This window comes from Gavia stellata, chromosome 16 (genome assembly GCF_030936135.1).
Source record: "Gavia stellata isolate bGavSte3 chromosome 16, bGavSte3.hap2, whole genome shotgun sequence".
NCBI classification, from domain to species: Eukaryota; Metazoa; Chordata; class Aves; order Gaviiformes; family Gaviidae; genus Gavia; species Gavia stellata.
Window position 1 is genome coordinate 8,115,475 of NC_082609.1, and position 19,822 is coordinate 8,135,296.

Consider the following 19,822-nt stretch of genomic DNA (forward strand, 5'->3'; position numbering starts at 1 on the left):
ACTTATGGTTTAATAAAGGTTAAATATGTTGAGCTCAACTTCAGGTTCAGTTGTAAAATAGCCAGTTTCTATTCTGCACATTTCATCTTGCTTGGGCTTCATGCTTTCTTGAAGAATTGTGATGTTGGCACTGCTCACGCTTTATCCTTTTTGGATCCTTTATCAGCTCCAGCAGCTGTTTTGCATAAGTGTGATGGTTGAATAATACGGATTTCGCAAATCATTTTAATTTTCCCAGTACTCGGCCGTGAGAGATCATTGTCTGCTTAGCAATAATGGCTTTTCCGAAAGCGAAATGTGACAAACAATTTCTAATAAATCAAGCCTCGAAGACTTTAATAGTAAAATTCAATGACCCATCACCAATGTTTTATACATTATGCAAGCTCAGTGCAAATATAGTGGAGAGCATATGCAATTACTGCAGATAATTATCTTATTCTTATGAGGGGAAATGTTGCTGAGTGTTTGTTGTGTTAAATAATTGACTGAGGTTCCTAATGTCATTTTAGGAGGAGTGTCACAGACACTTGGAAATCTAACAAATTTAATAATTTAAAATGACAATAACACAGGCAAAGTACAGGAGGTAATGGGATTATTCTCTAATAAATCGAAAACGTTATTAGTTGGGAGGTTATTGTTTTGGAAGACTGGAAGTTACTCTATGCATTTGATCCAATAACGAAGAGGGGGGTTTGTCTTCACTGCAGAGCTGTCCTCAGTTGTAACTGCATCAAATGCTGTGAAGTCAAGTCCCGATGCATGCACAAGCCATTAAGTGCAGTGGCATTTTTAACTGAAGGCAGCTGGGTCGTGTAGTGATGTATGTTGAAGATCTGCGCCTCACTTGCTAGCGCAAGCTGTGACAGATTCTCAAATGGCAACTCCGGCAATCCAAATGTCAGTGGTCTGCAAACTACTAACAGTCCACAGCCTGCCTTTAAGAAATCTGCACAAGGTTACCAAAATAAGCAGGTCAGTTGTCAGCAGCCTCCTGAAGGCTCTGAAGCACTCCAAAAATACTAGGGGTCTAAAAAAGGAAGGTTAAAACCACTCCTTCAAACAGAAGAATAGTTGTTGATCAGCAACAGCCTTAGTATTGGGGTTTTTCCAGACCTGTGCAGTTGATGGGGCTGCGATGCTCTTCTCCAGAGGCAGCGGGGCTCAGTAACACTTTCCCTAAAGTCTAACTGGTGGAAAACAGGAACAAAAGAGGCCTTGGTACTGTTTTTAACCGTTTAGCTTTGGGAAAGTAGCTTCTTCCGCACAACGGTGAGCGATAGTCTCAAATGAACGGACAAGAGGCATGATAGAAAACAGCGTGGGGCCAATAAAAAACAGAGGGCAGATGAAGGGATTGCTGTTTACAGAGAAACAAGTGGAGGGCCTGTGTTCCGGTTTCTGTTGCAGGATTCAGTGGGTGAGTTGGTTAGTCAAGCTTGAAGGAGAGTTGGACACAGCTGTCTTTTTTGCCTTCTTTGTTAAACTGGTTTTGGCAATAGCTGCAACAGAAACAGGTCAGATACACGTTTTTCGTCAGATGTCAAGTCTGGAATTTGGTTTGACCTCTGACAAATTATCTTTAACTGAAAAAATGCCTAGTCTGGGTAGTGCGTTATCAGCAACCTTCCCTGTTCCAGAATACGCTTAATTTTTCTGTGCTGAAAAGAAAATTAGTACACATCACCAGTATTTATTTATAGTAAATTATTTTTCATAAGTGATAAGATTTCTGACTGCTTTAGGCAGTGTTAACTAGTAATTCTGGAAGGATGAGAAGTGTCTGCATTATTTATTAAGAAAATGTATTCCATTCTATCGTGGTATTTATGAAATTCAACTGTACTAGCATTTGTTATTGGTAGAAGGCAAGATGATAAATTTGAAGTCACTGTCAATGGAATGGAGTGAGATATTCTTTAAAATAACATTTTGGCTTGTGGCTTCTGTACTTTGTAAATTGTTTTTTAGGGCTCTGGAGCAGTCTAGATGGAATCATAACTTCAGGGAATGCATATTGGATTAGAAATTTTCTTGAATCAGGCTTCCAGGAAAATTGATTACAGATTTTCTCTTACCAGTTTAATCTAATTTTGTTACAAGTTGGTTTTATTCTGGCTTTTAAAAAAGGAAAATGTTTGTGTGCAAAGAACATAAAATTAAAGGCTGTATCCTAATATCTTAAAATATCTTTTGTGCACATTAGTTTGAAGAGTGTGAATTCTGTCCCTAGACAAAACAGTTTTTCAAATTGCTGTGAAATATGAGACAGCATTTGGGTAGAGAAGATGATAAATAAGATACGACTGCTGAGATGTAGCAGCATTTTCAACAGGAGCTTATTGTACAACAAACAAGGAAAAAAGAGGCAGAGTTAGAAAATACAGCAGCAGCAGCAAGAGCGATTGCAAAAAAGGAAGTATGTTTAGACATCAGTGTCCTGGTATTCAGAAAGGGACTTCCTCTCTGTCGCTGTAGAAAACCACCAAGAGAATTTTCCCAACGCAAGAAACTATAAGCATAGTATTTAGATATCTAACACCGATTGTGCCTCTAAAATCAAGTAAGTAAATGTATAAATGCTAAAACCCAGATGTGTGTGTGCTTTGATTTTTCTCTAGATGCTAAATGAAAGACTGGCTTTAGAAAACTAGGGCTTAAAAGCACTTTGAAATCGGTGGGGAGGGAGGCAGAAATTATATCCTCTTTCTTGCTTTTCTTCCTCTATTAAGAAAGCACTTTTTCTCAGTTAACAAATGCAGAATCCACTTTCTGACCCTAAAGATAGTTATGCATTTCGAGTAGTCTGAACAATTTGTTCTTTTTTTAAAACCTTTTTAGCCTTAATGATTATTGTTCCTGAGATTATTTATTTGGATGGGAAGATGAACATCTAGAGGTCTGAAGGTTGTGTTAATGCCTTCTTACCCTTCTTTCATTACTGTGTTCTGAGCAAAGCTCTGATTTGGAACCTCTCAGCTGACAGTTTATATTATGCTAATCGAAATCTGTTTACTGGAAATGAAATTTGAATATGCCGTAAGCTTGCTATCATTAATAAACTTAATTCTTTTTTTTTTTCAGTTGGATTTCCAGTTTCCACTTCTAATATTGATGGTCTTGAATGTACATTTGGATCCAAGGCATTTCTGTCACTGAAAAAACCAAGAGCCTCCTCTGCAATCTCAGAGCAATACAAACAGCTTAGTATCATATGACCTCATTTCTCCAAATTAAATGAAAAAAGAATTTTCTCCAGCTTTCCATGAAGCTCAGCTATTGCCTGTTAATTTTGACTGTTAGTGCTGATCTTTCAATTGGATTTACACTGGAAAATGTAGCTTTTAATGGGACAGTTGCTTTTGGGTCTTTGAATACATCACTCCATACAGTGTCTCAAGCTCTAATAAGTTCTCCAGCACACCATGACATCATAGCCAAAGAGGGGACCAGTATTTTAATTGAATGTAAACTGAACATCAGCCAATATGAATATATTCTTTGGTATAACTCCAGAGGACACCTGCTTGAACAGAAAGATGAAGGTGAGCTTTCCTGCTGGTTTCTATCCTTCAGTATTCCCCTTTTGTACAGTATCCGAAAACCTCTGGGACTTTATTATCATTTTCTTTTCCTATCCTCCCATTTTTATAGTTGGGAGATAAGGAGAGAGCAAGACAAAGCCCTTTGCTCTGTGGCATGTGAATTATACCTGAGTTCTTCTGTCCTAGCCCATCTATCCAGCTATGGTGCCCCACAGAATCATTTTGTTCAAGAGGCGTTGCAGTATTCAATACAGAAGAAACGAATCTGCATCCTACCAGATACTAACTGATGTTTTTATTTATTAGTGCTTTGGTTTGTATTATATTTTTCCAAACACATGAATTAAACACAATTCTCCACAACTTTTGACCTTTTCCAGCTGGCAATCGATGCTTTAATTTTGTTACAGGATTTTTTAAAGCATGGGGTGACTTACTGCATTTATTTTCTGGTTTATGCACCAGATAGAACATGGAAACTAACACAATTTGTAATGGCCAACAATGAAATAACATGCTATTTAAGCCTTTTGTACAGAGAGAGAATATATTTTCCTAGCCATTGGCTGTTATTGTTCTGTCCCTGTAGCTGTTAATTTTCAAAAAAATAATGTCTTTTAGAGATGCATGTGGTGTTCTCTACTCTATTAGTATTAATGAAGGTCATCGAGCTAATTGATAGGATCTTCTCGGAGGCCATCTTTCTGCCTTAAGTATTCAGTAACCTCTTTGTAGTTATAATGCCATCTGGAGATTAGTTCAAAGTAGAGTAATTAGAAGAATGAATTATGAAAACAGTTTTGCCCCTAAGTTATAAATGCACAGGAAATACTGCATAAAGCTAACTTCTTTTATTGATTTCTTTTTACATGGGTTTTCTATATGAGCACTGCATGCTCAGCAGAAAACTGTGTCTCAAGAAAATCCTGGGTTCTTTTGCCAGCGGAACCATTTACAGACTCTGATGTTTTTCATGGGTCACTTGACTTTTGACTCCTAACATATGGAAAATTAAGACTTTACAGGGGACCGTCTTTCAACATAGTGTTACGCAGTGGGTGAGAATCACTAGTTAAGAATTAGGTTCTCTGTCAGAAAGAGCTAGCAGTCCAAAAGCACACAAGAAACTGCAGATAAGAGAAAGCAGTAGAACCAGAGCAGCAAATGCGCAAAATAATTTGCCATTAAGCAGTAAGATTGGTACCTGGTTTATGGCTTTCTGTACCAGAAGCATGAAAAGGAAATTTCCATCCTTGGTGTAGTGTTTGTGTTATTATGCTAGAAATGGACTGCTTACTTCCAAGCTCAGTCTCCTGTTGATGGAGCAAACAGCATGTGTCTAGTTTACCAAGTGATTTTTGTTTCATTAGCTCAGTTAATATTTCTTTTGAATCTCCAGGTGGACGGTGGAGGATTGCTGGTAATTCCCTTAACATCACAAAGGTCAACTTCGCTGACCGGGGTCGATACACGTGTGCAGCTGTTAATCGCAATGACACCTTGTTTTACACAGTCACCCTGAGGGTTATCTTCACCTCAGGAGACATGAGTATCTACTACATGATTGTGTGCCTCGTTGCCTTTGCTATCACCCTCATTTTAAATATAACCCGTCTGTGCATGATGAGCAGTCACCTCCGCAAAACGGAGAAGGCTATCAATGAGTTCTTCAGGACGGAAGGGGCTGAGAAGCTTCAGAAGGCTTTTGAGATAGCCAAGCGTATCCCTATCATTACATCTGCCAAAACGCTAGAGTTGGCCAAAGTCACTCAGTTTAAGACCATGGAGTTTGCTCGGTACATTGAAGAGCTTGCCAGAAGCATTCCCCTTCCACCTCTGATCCTTAACTGCAGGGCGTTCATGGAGGAGATCTTTGAGGCTGTGCGAGTTGATGATCCCGATGAAGGTGAGGAGGAGAAACAGACCCAAGCCTGCGGTACCCAAGCTGCGATATACCCCATCAACCCAGAGATCAAGCGCAGTGATTCACCAGCTGGGGATTCAGATGATGGGTCAATGAATGAGCAAGGTCAAGAGATAGCCGTTCAGGTGTCCATTCACCCGCAGTCAGAAGTGCAGAGCATTGACACTGTTTCTCACGACAGCTGCCAGTTTGCGCCTTCTGAGGAAGGCACCTGCTGAGGCCAGCGATACGCTGTTGTGAAAGAAGCACAGGTGACCCTAGGGTACTGCGAGAAAGGGGTCTGCAAACAAGCTGCCTCAGTCCCATATGCACAAGAGTTTTCCAAATTGCAAAGTGCCAGAACTGCTACTGAAATCTGTATTTTTTGTCAGTGTTGATCTAACGATGTCAATCTGTTAGAGAAGGCCATTTGGAATATTGTGCAGTGGCTTTCTTCTCTTTTTAAAACAAGCTTGTTATACTTAAAATATTTACAAAACAGGAATTCTTTGTCCTTGGCTCTTTGGTAGCTTCTGATACTTCTGATCTGTATTAGAAGCGGCCAAGCTGAGCAGTATGACTTGCAATAAGATCTTTTCCTTTGTGAACTCTTTCTTCCTTCACAAAGTGAGCTGGAATTCCTTGGAGTCAGTGTTGTTGTCCTGATGAATTGAGTTGTGTGCTCTTTTTGAATTGCCTCTTGGTGCGTGTAGCCCATCAGAACCATGGTGAGCTTGAACAAATCTGTTTTGTGTCGTGTGCTTCTATGTTGCTATCAAAATGTACTGTACTTAGGAAAAGAATAGTACCAGGATCTGCTGCTGGATTAAACGAATTGTTGTAGTTTCAAAGCAGGTTAGAGAACAACCAGGGGGTCTCAGTTTTGCATGCATCTGCAGAAAACTTGTGCATACTCTAGCGTTTGGAGAGCAAATTGTTGTTACAAAGCTTGTCGCTTAAACCTGGTGCTGATTGCCAAAGCGCCTTACCCTGGTTCTGTCTTACAGAATGGAGCAGTAACAGCACTGCCGGCACTGTCTTTCTTTTGACTTTGCTGATTTCACTCACTATAGAAAATCCAAAGTTTTACATTGTATTTGACATTGTTGTGAGAAAAGAATGACAGTAATCGCGTAGTGGCATAATTTAAAAATTAATTCGTCTACAGATCAGGTGTCTCAGGCACTTCTTTCTGAACAACGTTATAATAAAGGAGATGAAAAGTAGTGACACTTACTGACTTTGCTCTGGCTAGTACTTTCAGAAAGCAGTGGAAGAGAGAGCGGTTAGTGGAGGGGCTGGCTGAACTCTTTGCCAGCCACTGTTTTACAGGAGTGGAGTAACTCACTGAACGTGCCCTGTCTCATCCCCTGAAGAGGGGTGGCAGAAGGGAGAGGTGCAGGTGCTGACATACATACACACATAAGTACTTCACCAAGGATCTCCCACGTGGCTTCCTCAGCTGTAGAGATCCAGCCTCGAGGAATCAGAGTGCAGACAAGAATCTAGTTTCTTCTTTCACTCTTTGGTGCTGATTTTTTTCTCCTTAACATTTATAAGTTGTATGACTTAAATAGCATTTTATATCCTGTTGAGATTTAGTAGATGTAAGGCTTGTAAGCACTCCACAAATTAATTTCTTACAACTACTGGAAGCATATTGCCATATAATTTTAACAACTTGGCAACAGGAGCACCATTTAATTTCCCACAACTCTTTTTTCTTTCCTTATTATTACAGAAATGTCAGTTGAACAAGTGATTCTGGATGGCTGCTCAGGATTCTTAAGAAGATTTGGCATTACATTTACATGAGTAGAGATGGAACACAAGCAGGCACGGTGTTAATAACAGGGAGGGGCCGTCTGTTGTAGTGCATGCTTGTAACAGAGGGTCTGAACAAATTATATTTATCATATATCAGCGAATGGGAAACTGAAGCATCTATTACCATTTTAAACTCCCTTCTGGGGAAAGTTCTGCAGTCAGCCACCAGTAAATGCAGCCTAGTTGGCTTTGGCCTGTCGGATTAGAGCGGTGTTCGTCAGGAAGGAAGAAAATTGCTAGCCTTGGTTAAAGTAGCGTTCTCACCAGCTTGGTACCATTTCCAAGACTGTAGCAAACGTTATGTGCTTCAGGGGAATAAAGCCTGCTGTAGACACTTACAATAGCTACTGCCCTCAACAGTAACTTCTTTTTAGCTTCTGTAGTTTGATGGCACTTTATGTCCAGGTGAAAAATCTGTATAGTTTTGTGTAACCTGTCTGGTTTCTTTTTGGAGTGATCAGTGTTAAAAGATACTCTTGTGGATAAATGCCTGGTTCTCTTAGAAGCCCTGCTAAGATGCTGGTGGCTTCACTTTTGTACTACATTGAGCTCTGCAGGTTTGTTGTGTGGGCACGAGTGGAGATCTGGGGGTTTGCACCATTTTGAATGTCCTAGTTGAAAGAAGAGAAGGCCACAAGAGAGGATGATGTGTTTTAATCTCCTTTGTGCTACAGGCCATCGGGATTGTACCTGCACCTGCCTTTTTTCCCCATAAACAGCTCTCCTTGCTTCTGTAAAACTGTTGCATTATATGCAGCGGTAGCATCTTGGACATTTTGCCCCGAACTACATACGCAATGTAGAGATGCAACTACAAAATCAAAGCTCCATTTAATTGCTTCCTGAGAAGCAGTTACGCAATCGTGATTGACAGATGTCTCATCAGAAGTGGCAGCTTACAGGCAGCAGAATGACACTAGAGGTGTATCAGATGGGTGTCAGGAGAGCAGTTTCTCAATTCAATCTGTTCTTTGATTTTTATACTTTATTTACATAGCTCCGAGTTCTTACTAAGCACAGTTACTTGGTGTCTTTGTGTGTCCTGTTGCTGGTGGAGAGGAAAGAGTGATCGTGTGTAAAGGTCCTCAGAAATGCAGTTGCAGTGTCAATTGCTGTATAGTAAAGCTAAGAGTTTTGCTGAATTATTACAGTGTTTTGTTAGCTAAATTAATTTCATTCCTGGGAAGGAGGCTGTTTTGTAAGGATTTCAGTAAATCAGGAGTACTTATTAAATGTAGGAACTGATCCTACTCCCACTGAATTCAATTAGAGCAGATTGGAAGCCCTAGTGTATTTTACAAATGGTATTACAGGATTTTTATGCATCTGAAAGCAAGGATGATGGTGATATTATACTGTAAGTGTAATTTCCAGACATTGAAACCTGACACTGGTTTCCAAACAACTTGTGAACTGTTCTTGTTATCCTCAGTAAATGTGTGCACTTAAATTTTTTTGATGCGTCTAATTGAACATTAACATTGAAAGATGATGTAAACGTCAGTGTTTCTCTCTTAACTTTTTGTAGGACAAGAAGAGTCTACAGTGGTTTCCTTGCTTTAAACTAAATTCTTTGACAATCACAAGGCTATTTTTCTCTTCTTTGTGACTTACTTTTATTTTAAATAACATTAAATCTACTTGTTATCCAAGAGTACCTAAAACTAACTTTGTAGTGGTTATTTGTATTACCTGGATTGTAATGTAACTGTTTAATGTAACCACATAGGATTTCATACTTTCATAAAATGAATTGATAGATTTGCAAAATAAAGTAAAAACAAAAGCCTTGTTTTGTTAGAGTTTTATTTTTTGTCAGTAAGGGGTGATGAGTAGCTGTCTATCCAAGGTTAAATAGCAGCTGTATTCAACTAAGCAGAATGTTGTTAGCCAGCCTGACAAAGGTTCCTGGGATATTCAGTCATCTGAGAGACCGTTCCTGCTATGACGTCTTTGGGTCTGTCATTTTTTTATGTCTCAAAGTCCTCAGCAGCATCTGTAATAATTGTTACTAGCTGCATAAACAAATGGTTACAGACCTGAAATGGTTTCAGGAAATCCTTGATCTCACTTTTGCAAACTAAAAGGGCAATTGTGAAGTGCAGTGACCTTCTGCCACAAACATGTATTTTCTGTTCTTACCTTTTTCACAGGATTGTACTATTTCACTGTTGTACTATTCTATATTGTAATCACCTCTTTTTTTTAATCCTTCTCAAAACCCAGTATATTTGGACACAGCTTATCTCCTAAAAGGCAACACAGCACAAATGTGGAGTATCTAAAGCCTTCAAGTGACCAAGTCTGTGTCGCTGTTTTTCCAGTGAGTTGCTGAGACGGCATAAAGAAATTTCCGCTCCTGTGCCAAGGGAAGGTTGGGGGCTACTCTCTGCATCCCTAGAGCTGGAGGGAATGTAGGTCTGACTTTACCCTTGCTCTTTGCTAGCCAGCAGTTTATTAAATTACACAGGGAGGGAATAACATCCCCTGGAGTGCTGTGCTAAGCATACTGAGAGTGGGAAGGAGAGGGGCATCACACCTCATTTTGGTGACCAGGCTTGGGTTCCTGATCCCTTTGCAATTTATTCAGACAATTAAACTCTGCCAGGGGATGATCCCAAGCCCCTAAGCAAGGTGCTTGCCATCACCACTGGTTACACCAGGAAGCCGCATTTCCCACGTGAGCATCTGATATTGCATGATAATGGATGTCTTCTGTATGGGCATGTCATGCAGCTCTGGGTGCCAGCCTGGAGCATGAGTAGAAGTGCCCCTAGTTAAGTTTAAACTGCAATCCCCCCACTCCAAACACCAAAAGTCCAGCTTGCTGAGAAACCCTCTATAATATAGTCAGTGGGGTTGTGCAAGCATGAATGAGAACAGACTTCACCCACATTGTTTTTAAAGAATAGTCTCTAGTTGCCAGTCTCTGCACAAGGCAGATAAGGGAATTAAAGCTGAATCTTGGGGATTTTCCCATGAGAATCGGCTGCTTAAATGAAGAATTATTGGACCCATGCTCCTCAGGCTAGGTCGATGTTCAGTCAGCATCTGCTTTCTATCTCCATGTTACGAGATATGCATGAATTATAATGGTTCAGTTTCTTAAAGCTCCTGTAACCTGACTCTTCATGATGCTATCCACAGTGAACAGATACATCTGCATGAATTTAAAGCACTTTTCCATTTGGGTAACAACAGACCATTGAAAAGGGAGCTGCATTAAGGATGATTGTACTGTAATCTTAGGTGTGCTCCTTAAAAAATACAATTTTTTTTAATGTCGCAGCACTCTCGTCTTGTGAATCAAGTCTCCCGCTGGAGATGCGCAGTGGAGACACCACCGTGTCATTCAACTTAGGCAAGTTACAGCTTTATCGACTGCCATTCAGCCAGGTCATTTCACACCAGCTGGGCCTCTCTCCCCTTCATTTTTTTTATTGCTTAGCAGCTCATTCGGATGTCTCCAAATACTGCCAGGTTTTTTGCATGTGGAAGGGAGAATTACACCATCACTCTGAAAAAAAAAATGTTTTGCTAGATGTTCAAATATTAAAAAAGCCCAGGGAGCTGGAAAGTTGCACTTTATCCCTAGTAAGACAGTGCCTATTCTTTGGTCACGCCTGGCTGCCAATGATCATAGTATTACTGAGCAATTAGGCCTTTCATTTTCATTAGGCTAATTAATTGTTTGCACAGTGCCCTGAATATGGAATCATTTTCCTTTGGAAAGAATAAAAGGATTAGAATGGCTTCATCCCAAGATGCTCAGAACGTATTTTATTTATTTTATGGGAGAAAAATTCTCTTGCGCCCCAAATGCAAACCATATACTTCAGTGTTAATGCCTGCGCTGGGACGTTTACATCAGCAGAGATGCACACAGATTATACATATGTCCATCCATCTGCCTCCATGCTCCATATGGTATCTGGAGTTTCTGCTGCATGTCAATGAGTCTGCAAAGAGGCTGGAGTCGTCGTCGCGTATGGGCTGCCGGGTTTGATCTCAGACGCTGGAAGAGTGATGAACACATCCCCTCGGAGATGAGCTGTCCATGGCACAGACGTGCGCCGAAGGCAGCATCGCTATAATTATGAGCGCTGTGTTGTGATAGCACTCAGAGGGCAGAGCACCGGGGTGGATAAATGTACTGAAGACTGTCTCAAGAGGTTTATACTTTAAGTAAATCAAAGGCAAATGAAATCTGGGCTAGGATTTCATGAAGAAGGGTACCCAGCGGATACAATATTGCAGAGGCTATTGCTAGCTCTGTTTTTTTATGTTTGTCCTATTCAGTGCCTCTTGGTGCTACCATATTATTAAATATATATTTCATATTAAATCGTTGCAAGTGTAATAGAAGCTCGCAGAAAGCCATTTCAGTGGAAAGTCAGGGGATGTGTTTGGCCTTAAGTTTAAGGGAGAGGCTGCCGTCACACAAACTTCCAGTAAAGTAGTTGGAGATAGCTAACTGGAGTTCCCCTTGCCTTTCCTTCTCTCCACCTCTGGTATAAGACCTGAGTATAAGGCTGCCTGGGAACAGCCCTGGGTTAGAAGGGAGTACAAGAGGCCACCCGGGACTTGCTGTCAGCCACAGATGTCCACCCCGTCTTAGAAACAGCCACTGGCAGAGATGTCACATCTCCCAGGCAATCTGTTTCCCTGCTAAACTATCCTGACGACTGGAATGATTTCCCTAATATCTGCCGCCAAGCATCTTTACATTCACCACCCATCTCATCCTACCCATGCCTACTGCTGCTACGGCTGCAGCCCAAATCAGGGCCACCCCGAACACGCAGGAAAGGAATTGAGTGGTGACATAAAGCAGGGCCACACTTGGCTTTATGTGCCTGCTGGGTCTGATGAGGTCATTCTGTGTTCAGGCTAAACCTGCAGAATTTAACTGAAAGTGGAACTCCTTTTGTTTGTTTAATGCCTGGATGTCTGAGTGTTCCTTCTCAGGCTTTGGACTTTCCTGCTGTCTAACTGTGCTTGGTCATGCAAATGTCCCTGACATTAGTGCTGGCAGCTAACAGTCCCTGCCCCTATTCACGTCCGATGAGTAAATCCAGTACTTTGGGTGCAGCATTCTTGTGATAGCTTCAAATATATATGTGGTAGTGGATGGAAAGCAGCCACAGCAAAGAGCACGAGCATGTCCCACGATTATGTAGAGAGCTTTTCAGCATTTCACTTACTTTCCCTCTTCGGTGCCTTCTCTTCCCTTTCCTTCATGGTAAATATTCTGCGTATCTTGCCTGGTCAATGGGAGAATCCCAAGTTTTCATTTTTCTTTCTTTTTTTTTCTTCTGTGAGTGTTTTTTCAAGCTTAACTCTCCTAAATAATGACTAGGGAGGAAGATAATGGACCAGACCAGACATGAAGGAGTTTGGACAACTGTCCTAAATCAGAGGACGGGTTTGCTTTGGAAATCTTACATGCATCACGCTCTGTTGTAGAGAGTTGGCTTTAACAGCAAATCTCTTGCAGCAGGGTGTCACTTCACTTCCATACATTACTTGAAATGCTTTATTAATTTGATGACCCCGTGGGCTTTCAGAAAAAGCCATTTATCAGTGTTTTGAGGAAATAGAACTCTTCTGAGCTAAAAGGACTGTTTTGTTGCTCCGATTTATTGCTTGCCTGACTTAATTCACCATTCAAACATGATGATTTTTAGCTGCTGGGCAGTGGCCCTTTCAATGTTGAAACTAATTAACTACTAGAACTCTTCTTAGTAAGGCTGTTTTCTTACTGTTGGGTTTTTTTTTTTAATCCACAGAAATAAAGCAAACATGATCCTTGAAACACAGGTTGCATGGATACGGTATCAGCGCAGACACAGCACCGTTGTGAACGACTTTGTGTTACAAAGAAAGTAAGGCTGCCGGCTGTCCCTGCTGTCGACGTGACACTATACAAAGGTAAGATGAGAAAAGAGACAACGTCTGAAGACAGAAGAAAGGAGGGATGCCAGAATCATGACAAAGCGAGACTTCAGAGAATAGCAAGAGAGGTCTCCGACATACAGCTGGGGATCTACAGCCACCAGAGATCTGAGCTATGGACCGTGCTGGCAGGTCAAGGTCAGTGGCTATGCAGCTGGGGGGTCCTTGCACCTCGCTCCCCTTCCTTCATCCCCACCGCTGCTGTTGCAGCCTGTACTTCTGAAAGAACTGTGTACTTCATAGCTCGGATAGATCATAAGGACTGCAGTGCCTGCTGTTAGGACTTCGTCAAGACCTTGTGTGGGAGGAGGAGGAAGGGAAAGGGGGGGTTGCTGGTTGTCAGGACGCATCCGGCTGCAGGGAGTTAAGCTACTGGTTGTTATCTCATCAGGGAATTCTGCTCATCAAAATATTTTCTGGGAAAAGTTTATAACCCCAGCAATATTTCATAGTAATGTCTAAAGAAGGCATAAACAGGTCTAGAAGCTCAAGCACAGATAAATTCAGTGTCTGTTGTACTCCTCCCTATAGTGTTTTTGTAAAGCACTGCTGCCCTGCTCCTTGCTCCAAGTCCGTAGGTGTGAATGAAATACAAATCACAGCTGTTAACTGAAAGCAGGGAATCCCTCGCTGGCTCCAGCGAGCTCCCCATCTGTCTTTGTTCCTGACAGTTTCATTACCTTTATCATCATCTTTAAATGCAGAGCTGCAAATACCATTAGTGGTCATAAAGAACGGCAATTCTTCCTGACATGCCTCAACCAGAGCATCCTCCTCAACTGGCAGCAAGGAGCACAGGCCAGCCGTCCCCCCCTGAGAGGGGCTGGGAGTCTCAGCCCCGGCTATCAGTTCACCTCCATCTGATTGTGTTCTTCCCTGCATTTCATTTCAGATGTCTCCAGGTTTTCCAGCCTTCTTCTGAAGCTTCATGGTCTAGTTGCTCATCCCTGGAGCACAGGAGTATAGAGGAGCATCCCCGGGTGTGTGATCAAGGAAATCTTATGACACTTGACTTGCTCTGAACAAAGGGGAAGTGCAGAGGATCAGCTGTGTCTGGGAGAGGAGAGACCTCTGCTTCCATGGGTGCTGGTGGATCTCACCTGGCCTTGGCCAACTAGGGGGGACCTCCAAAAGGATCATGAAGTTTTCTGTATGCTAATTCTCTAGGAGAAGTAAGAGGACAGTTGGTGAAGGTTTGTCATGGAGGGGGCTTGAATAAGAGAAAACAGAATCTGATCGTCAGGAGAGTCCAAAATAGCATCTTGGGATATGTTGTACCCATCAGCTGCCCCATCTCCCAGCTCTCAGCCAAAGCATGTTCCAGCATCCCCTGGCCTGGAAAGGTGACCTTAGAGGCAGGACAGGACGCAGTCAGGGTGTGAGGGGGACAGTGCTGAGGGCTGAGCATGACCCCGCGGATGTACCATACATGGGGCCAACGGGACAGACCAATTCTCTTCAGTCCCTGACATTTCTCTGTGCACCAGTGAAGCCACCCCTGGTCAGAAGCACACATCTGGTTCATGGGTCTTATCATTTGCCAGCCATCCCTGCTGATCTCTCCTTGCCCATGAGCAGCCGTGCTCTGCTTCCCATCAAACTGTCCTTGAGAGGATGCAGCAAAGTGCAGGGCGTATCTTTGCTGCTGCTCTCATCTCGGCAGCCCAAGGCTTTCGGTTTGTTTAGCTGAAAGGGAGCCTAGGACAAGGTTTTTACATGCCAAGCTGAATCCAAACAGCAAGAACACGCAGGGGAGCTCAGGGCAGGGATTTGGACTGACAGTGACACTGGCAGGAGGGGCAGTACCATGCCAGGGACCACGGCAACGCCGCCGGAGAAGGGGGATGCTGGCGGTGGATGGGATGGGAAGCCGCGGGGTCCCGCTTGTGCAGCCCCAGCCAGTTGTTGGGTGGTGGGGACACACCTCAGCCAGCCAGCAGACCCCAGGGCAGGGCCGGGAAGGAGCTCCTTGCCTGGAGCCCCCCAGAAGCCTTTCGGGTGCCGCTAGAGGCAGCTCTTGTTTTGAGCATGGAGGAAGCAGCCGGGCACTCGCAGGCACCGAGCTGCAGCCCAGGGACCGTGCTGCAGGCAGGAGGGACGGGGCTGCTCCTGCCTGCCCTGAGCAATGGCCTTCCTCCACCAATGACCCGCAGCCCCTCGCCACAGCCCACCTGGGGTCCGACAGTCCGTCCATCAGTGCTTTTCTCCATGGTGGCAAATACAGTGTTAAAGCCTGGGTGGACAAGGGGACCCCCAGCACCGTGCCGGCCAGCCTGAACCCAGGCAAGAAGGGGTTGTAGGGGACATGGGAGGCTCAGGGGGCTGAAGCCAACACCTGGGAGCAGCAGTGTCCGAGGGAGGAGGCTGAAGTGAGAGCTGTGTGCCCCCCTGTCCTGCCTGCACCCGGGCCCCCGCCCCAGAGCGAGCGATTCCCTGCCGCTGGCATCCTGCGGCAGGAGGGCGGGAGATAAAAGCCGATGAGGAAAGGATTTGGTTTGTCCTTCTTTCTTTGTAGATTAACAGATCCAGCTCTGACTGAGGGATTTAGTGATTACAGTGATTTAATTGCATGGGGGAAATACTTCCTAGCAATTACTTATGTGTCCAGCTTGGCTCGCTGGGTGTTTCCGTTCGCACTGTGAATGGTGGGGACAGCCCTGGTGTGGCATGCTGTCCCGGAGCTCGGGGACACAGCCGGCGCCAGGGAAGGGCAGTGGCAGCCTGGGTGGCACACATGGCTGCACCCGTGCTCCAGCCAGACCTTCAGGACAAGCCCCGCCGGGTGGATGCTGCCTGCAGTTGTGCTCCTGCCTGCTGCGTGCCTTGGGGAGCCCTGGAGAGGCCGGATCCACTCGCCCACCCTCCACTTGGCGCAGGCAGCACGGGCAACGCAGGCAGCCAGGCAAGTCCTTGGTGGCCAAGGAGGTCCTTGGCAGCCACCCACCACTCTCTGTCGCACCGGGGTTCAGCCTGGGTGATTTCCAGCATTGCTCTTTTCATTTCAGTGCAGCAGGAGAAGAGGCTTACGGTCGCCTTAAAGGAATAAACGATGCATAAAAATATTTGATCAATTAAGCCGAACGATTTGGCAAGCGCAGGCTCCCGCTGTACCCATCCTCCTCACAATTGCCTCATTATCCATCCCTAAATCAAGCTGTCACTGGGTTTTTTTTTGGCTTGGGGGGGAGAGAGAGGGAGGGAGGGAGGGAAGAAGGGAGCTGCTTTCCAGCGTTCACCTTCAAAACAGAAAACCCTCTCCCCGAGCGGGGAGCGGGGCAGTGAGTCACCGAGAGCATCCCCCCCCGCCCGCCTTCCCCCGCCACCCCCTCGCCGCTCGCTCACGATCTGCCTGCGCTGCTGCTGCTCATTAATTTAATTGCGGAGCGGGGAGCGGAGACGGGATTGCAGCGGCCGGAGCAAGGGCTGCGTTGGCCCGCGTGGGCTGATGTGGAGGCTGCGGGGCTCCACACCGGCTCTGTCTGGGACTGGAGGTGCCTTTTCAGTGTTGTCCCCAAAGCCGCTGGCTCGGTCACTCGCTGCTGTCTGGGAAGTATCCCAGGAAGGGGACACAGGTCTCATCAGTGAGGCGGGAAGGTCTGGAGGTGATCCAGGGAGGGGGTCTCCACTCTCATCAGGTGCCAAAATGAAGAGGGGTCAGATCCTGCTTGCTTCTGTCCATACCACATGTGACAAGTGTCTGGAGACCCTCCTCTTGCCTTTCCTGGGACAAGGGGCCCCTGGAACCCCATACCAATGGACACACCTGTGGTGTAGTATCAGATCAGCCTCTTTTCACTTGGAAACCACGAGGGAATTGCACCAAGAGGCTCTTGATACGAGCAGGTCCCAGAGGGACTCTGTGTGTGTCCGTGAGCCCCACACACCAGATATGGAGTCTTTCACTGTTCATTAGTCAAGAGAGAAGCAAAATCCATCTCTCTGGGAGCCTCAGTGTTTCACAGGCCCTGGACAAATCACTTGAGGACCTGTTTCTTGCATCTTCAGGGCAACAGAGCATCCCTCACCCTGCACGCAGGGAATCCCCTCCCCAGGTGGGAGGGTTCACCCTCCCTTGGGAAGGGTCCCCTTCACCTGCCCTGCCTCGGCTGTGCCCTGGATGCTGTGCCAGGTCTGTTTGACTCTCCAAAGACCAAGTCTGTTAAATTAATTTGGAGCCAGACCCATTGATTCACTCTGCCGGGAGAGTGAAACAGCTGCATCTGTTCAAGGGAGCAGAGCCAGGCAGCCAGAGCATCCCTGTTACGCTGGCCCCCTCTGCAGCAGACACAGCCCAAACCAGACCCTTCCACCCAAGAAAACCTTCAACCCAAGGAGAAAAATAGGGACCGTGTGGTGTAAACACAGACCCTTGCATACAAAATTGCTTTGGTTGGAGTTAACCAAAAATGTGTGGTTTTCTCCTGCCGGCACCACCCCAGCAGGCAGGGCAGGGCAGGGCAGGGATGCTGGCTCTGGCAGGCATGCTGGGACCCCGCCATCCCTGGGACCTGCCACGCTGCTGGGGCTGCCGGCAGATCGGCTGAGTGCTGGGTAGTTGATGCCGGAGTGACAGCTCGCATGGGTGGCGTGTTCAATCCGCACTGTTTAGTTTCCGTGCCTTTTTAACGCTGTCAAAACACAAGACGCTCCCGCTGCTTTCACAGCCTTGCTAATTGGCTGCAAAGAGCAGATTTCTGTTCAAATTGCAGCTACTTTTGAACTTCGGACTTGCCTTTAAAATCCAATTCCTACGAGGTTCCCCCCCACCCCCGCCTCCTTCCAAACACGGCTCTGCTCTGGCTCACAGAGCTGCCAAGCAGCACAAGCAGCAACCTGCTCCCGCAGCCCTCCTCGGAAGATTGAGGGCAGGTCACACACCCCGCAAAGATCCCACAAGGGCTTTTCTGCTCCTGGGCTGGTCACCCCGGGCTCCCCCAGCCTCTGGGACCTCTGGAAATAGAGGACTGGAGAGCCCATGCCAACCCATCACCTGGGGACCATCCCTTGGGCTGAACGTCCAGCAGATGTTGTGGTGTCTCCAGCCCTTCCTGCACCATCCCATGGCTGTTTATTCCCCCCCAACAAGCCTCTTTGATCAAATAGTTGTGGGATAACGCTGTGCGTTGGGTGCTGAGTAAAGCACCTGCATGAGTCACAGCAATAACTGCGCTCTCTGCCTGTCCCCCACCCACACCCCAGCTCAGTCACCTCTGCAATTCGGGTTTTTTCAGTCTGTTTTCCAGCTCTGCCCAAGCCAGTAACAGTTTGAGCTGCACAGCGGGGCTGGAGCCTTCCTGACAGCACATGCCTGGCAGCCTCTGGTTTTCCATAGATGAGGCCAAACGGGAGCTCTGGAAAAGCCCAGCTGAATCCAGTGGCAGCCAGAGCTGGTGAGCTGGGACATCTCCAGGCTCAAACTGCAATCTCCTCCAGTTAGACTGGGAAAATCCCATTACAAGACTGGCCCAGGCCCTGGCCATGGGCAGAAGCGATGCAAGGAGGAATGGGGGAGCTGGGCAAAACCCCCTGACCCCTCTCTGGTCACCCCCCAGCCTGTGCTAATGAAAACACGGGCGATGTCCACGTGTGCAATGCCAGGGGGGACTTGTAAGCCGAAGGCCAACAGGGAGGAGAAGCCCACGGGGAAGGCGCCTGCGCTAGCACACACACAGAGCCGTGAAGCGCTTGCCGAGACCCTGTTGCTCCAGAAAACAGCCTGAGGCTCACAAGGAGCTACTTGCCAGAGCAGAAAAAGTTCATCTCCAGCACATCCTTCGCTCAACAGATGTGTTTCAGGTCCTGCTAAGCTGCAAAGAGACTGTCCAAGAGTCCTTGATGGGTGCAGATGGGTTCAGCGCCATTAGCCGTCATTAAGTAGCCAAAATGCACTGACCATCGTCAGCCACAAACCCAACGTGCTGCTGGGCAGGAGGCATGGCCAGAGACAGCCGCGGCCGGATCTAGCGCTGGAGACTGCTGGGCACAGGGGAGGAGAAGCTGGACTTGCGTGAAAAATCGTGGTGAAAGCACCCTCAATGGGAGTAACTGGAGCAACAATTCGGGGTTTCTACATTACTTGATAATTTTAGATCACAGACGAAAATATCCAAGAGAAGCATCTTGTAAATTGCACGGTCTGTGTTTTTTCCCTTTTTCCCCGCTGCGTTATGATGGAAAATTACAGCCGGTGTTTCCAAAAGCCATGAAATACCGTGCGGGCCCTGACAAGTTCATGTCCAGCTGAAGCAAGCTCCACTCCAGCTTGAGGCTCGCCTTTGAAAAGGTCACTGAACCCAACAGCTGCATTTCACTGAGTGTAATTCGCACCTTTCCCCGAGCTCATTTGGCTGCTCTGACAGCTTTTGCATCAGCGTTGATTCAGCGTTGTTCTCATGCTAGCCTTGCACCCCTGTAACACAACTGCAGTCGGTGGATTTCTGATAGGAAACATGGAAAAGGGCATGGGGAGGCATCTGGGAGAGAAACAAAAAGGAATCTTTTAATATGATTCTCCAATAAAAAGAGAAAAGACAGGGACTTTGCTAAAAGTTACCGTGCTGTACCCCGAAAGGGAAGATGCTTGGGCCCA

General features: G+C 45.7%; 1 protein-coding gene across 1 annotated transcript; it reads left to right on the plus strand.

Moving 5' to 3' along the window:
- Positions 1–3,092: 3,092 nt before the first annotated feature.
- On the plus strand, positions 3,093–9,066 carry MFAP3 (microfibril associated protein 3). Its single transcript, XM_009819558.2, has 2 exons — positions 3,093–3,548; positions 4,948–9,066. The coding sequence occupies exons 1-2, from the start codon at positions 3,269–3,271 to the stop codon at positions 5,688–5,690; spliced, it is 1,023 nt and encodes a 340-aa protein (XP_009817860.1). The 5' UTR covers positions 3,093–3,268; the 3' UTR covers positions 5,691–9,066.
- The last annotated feature ends 10,756 nt before the right edge of the window (positions 9,067–19,822 follow it).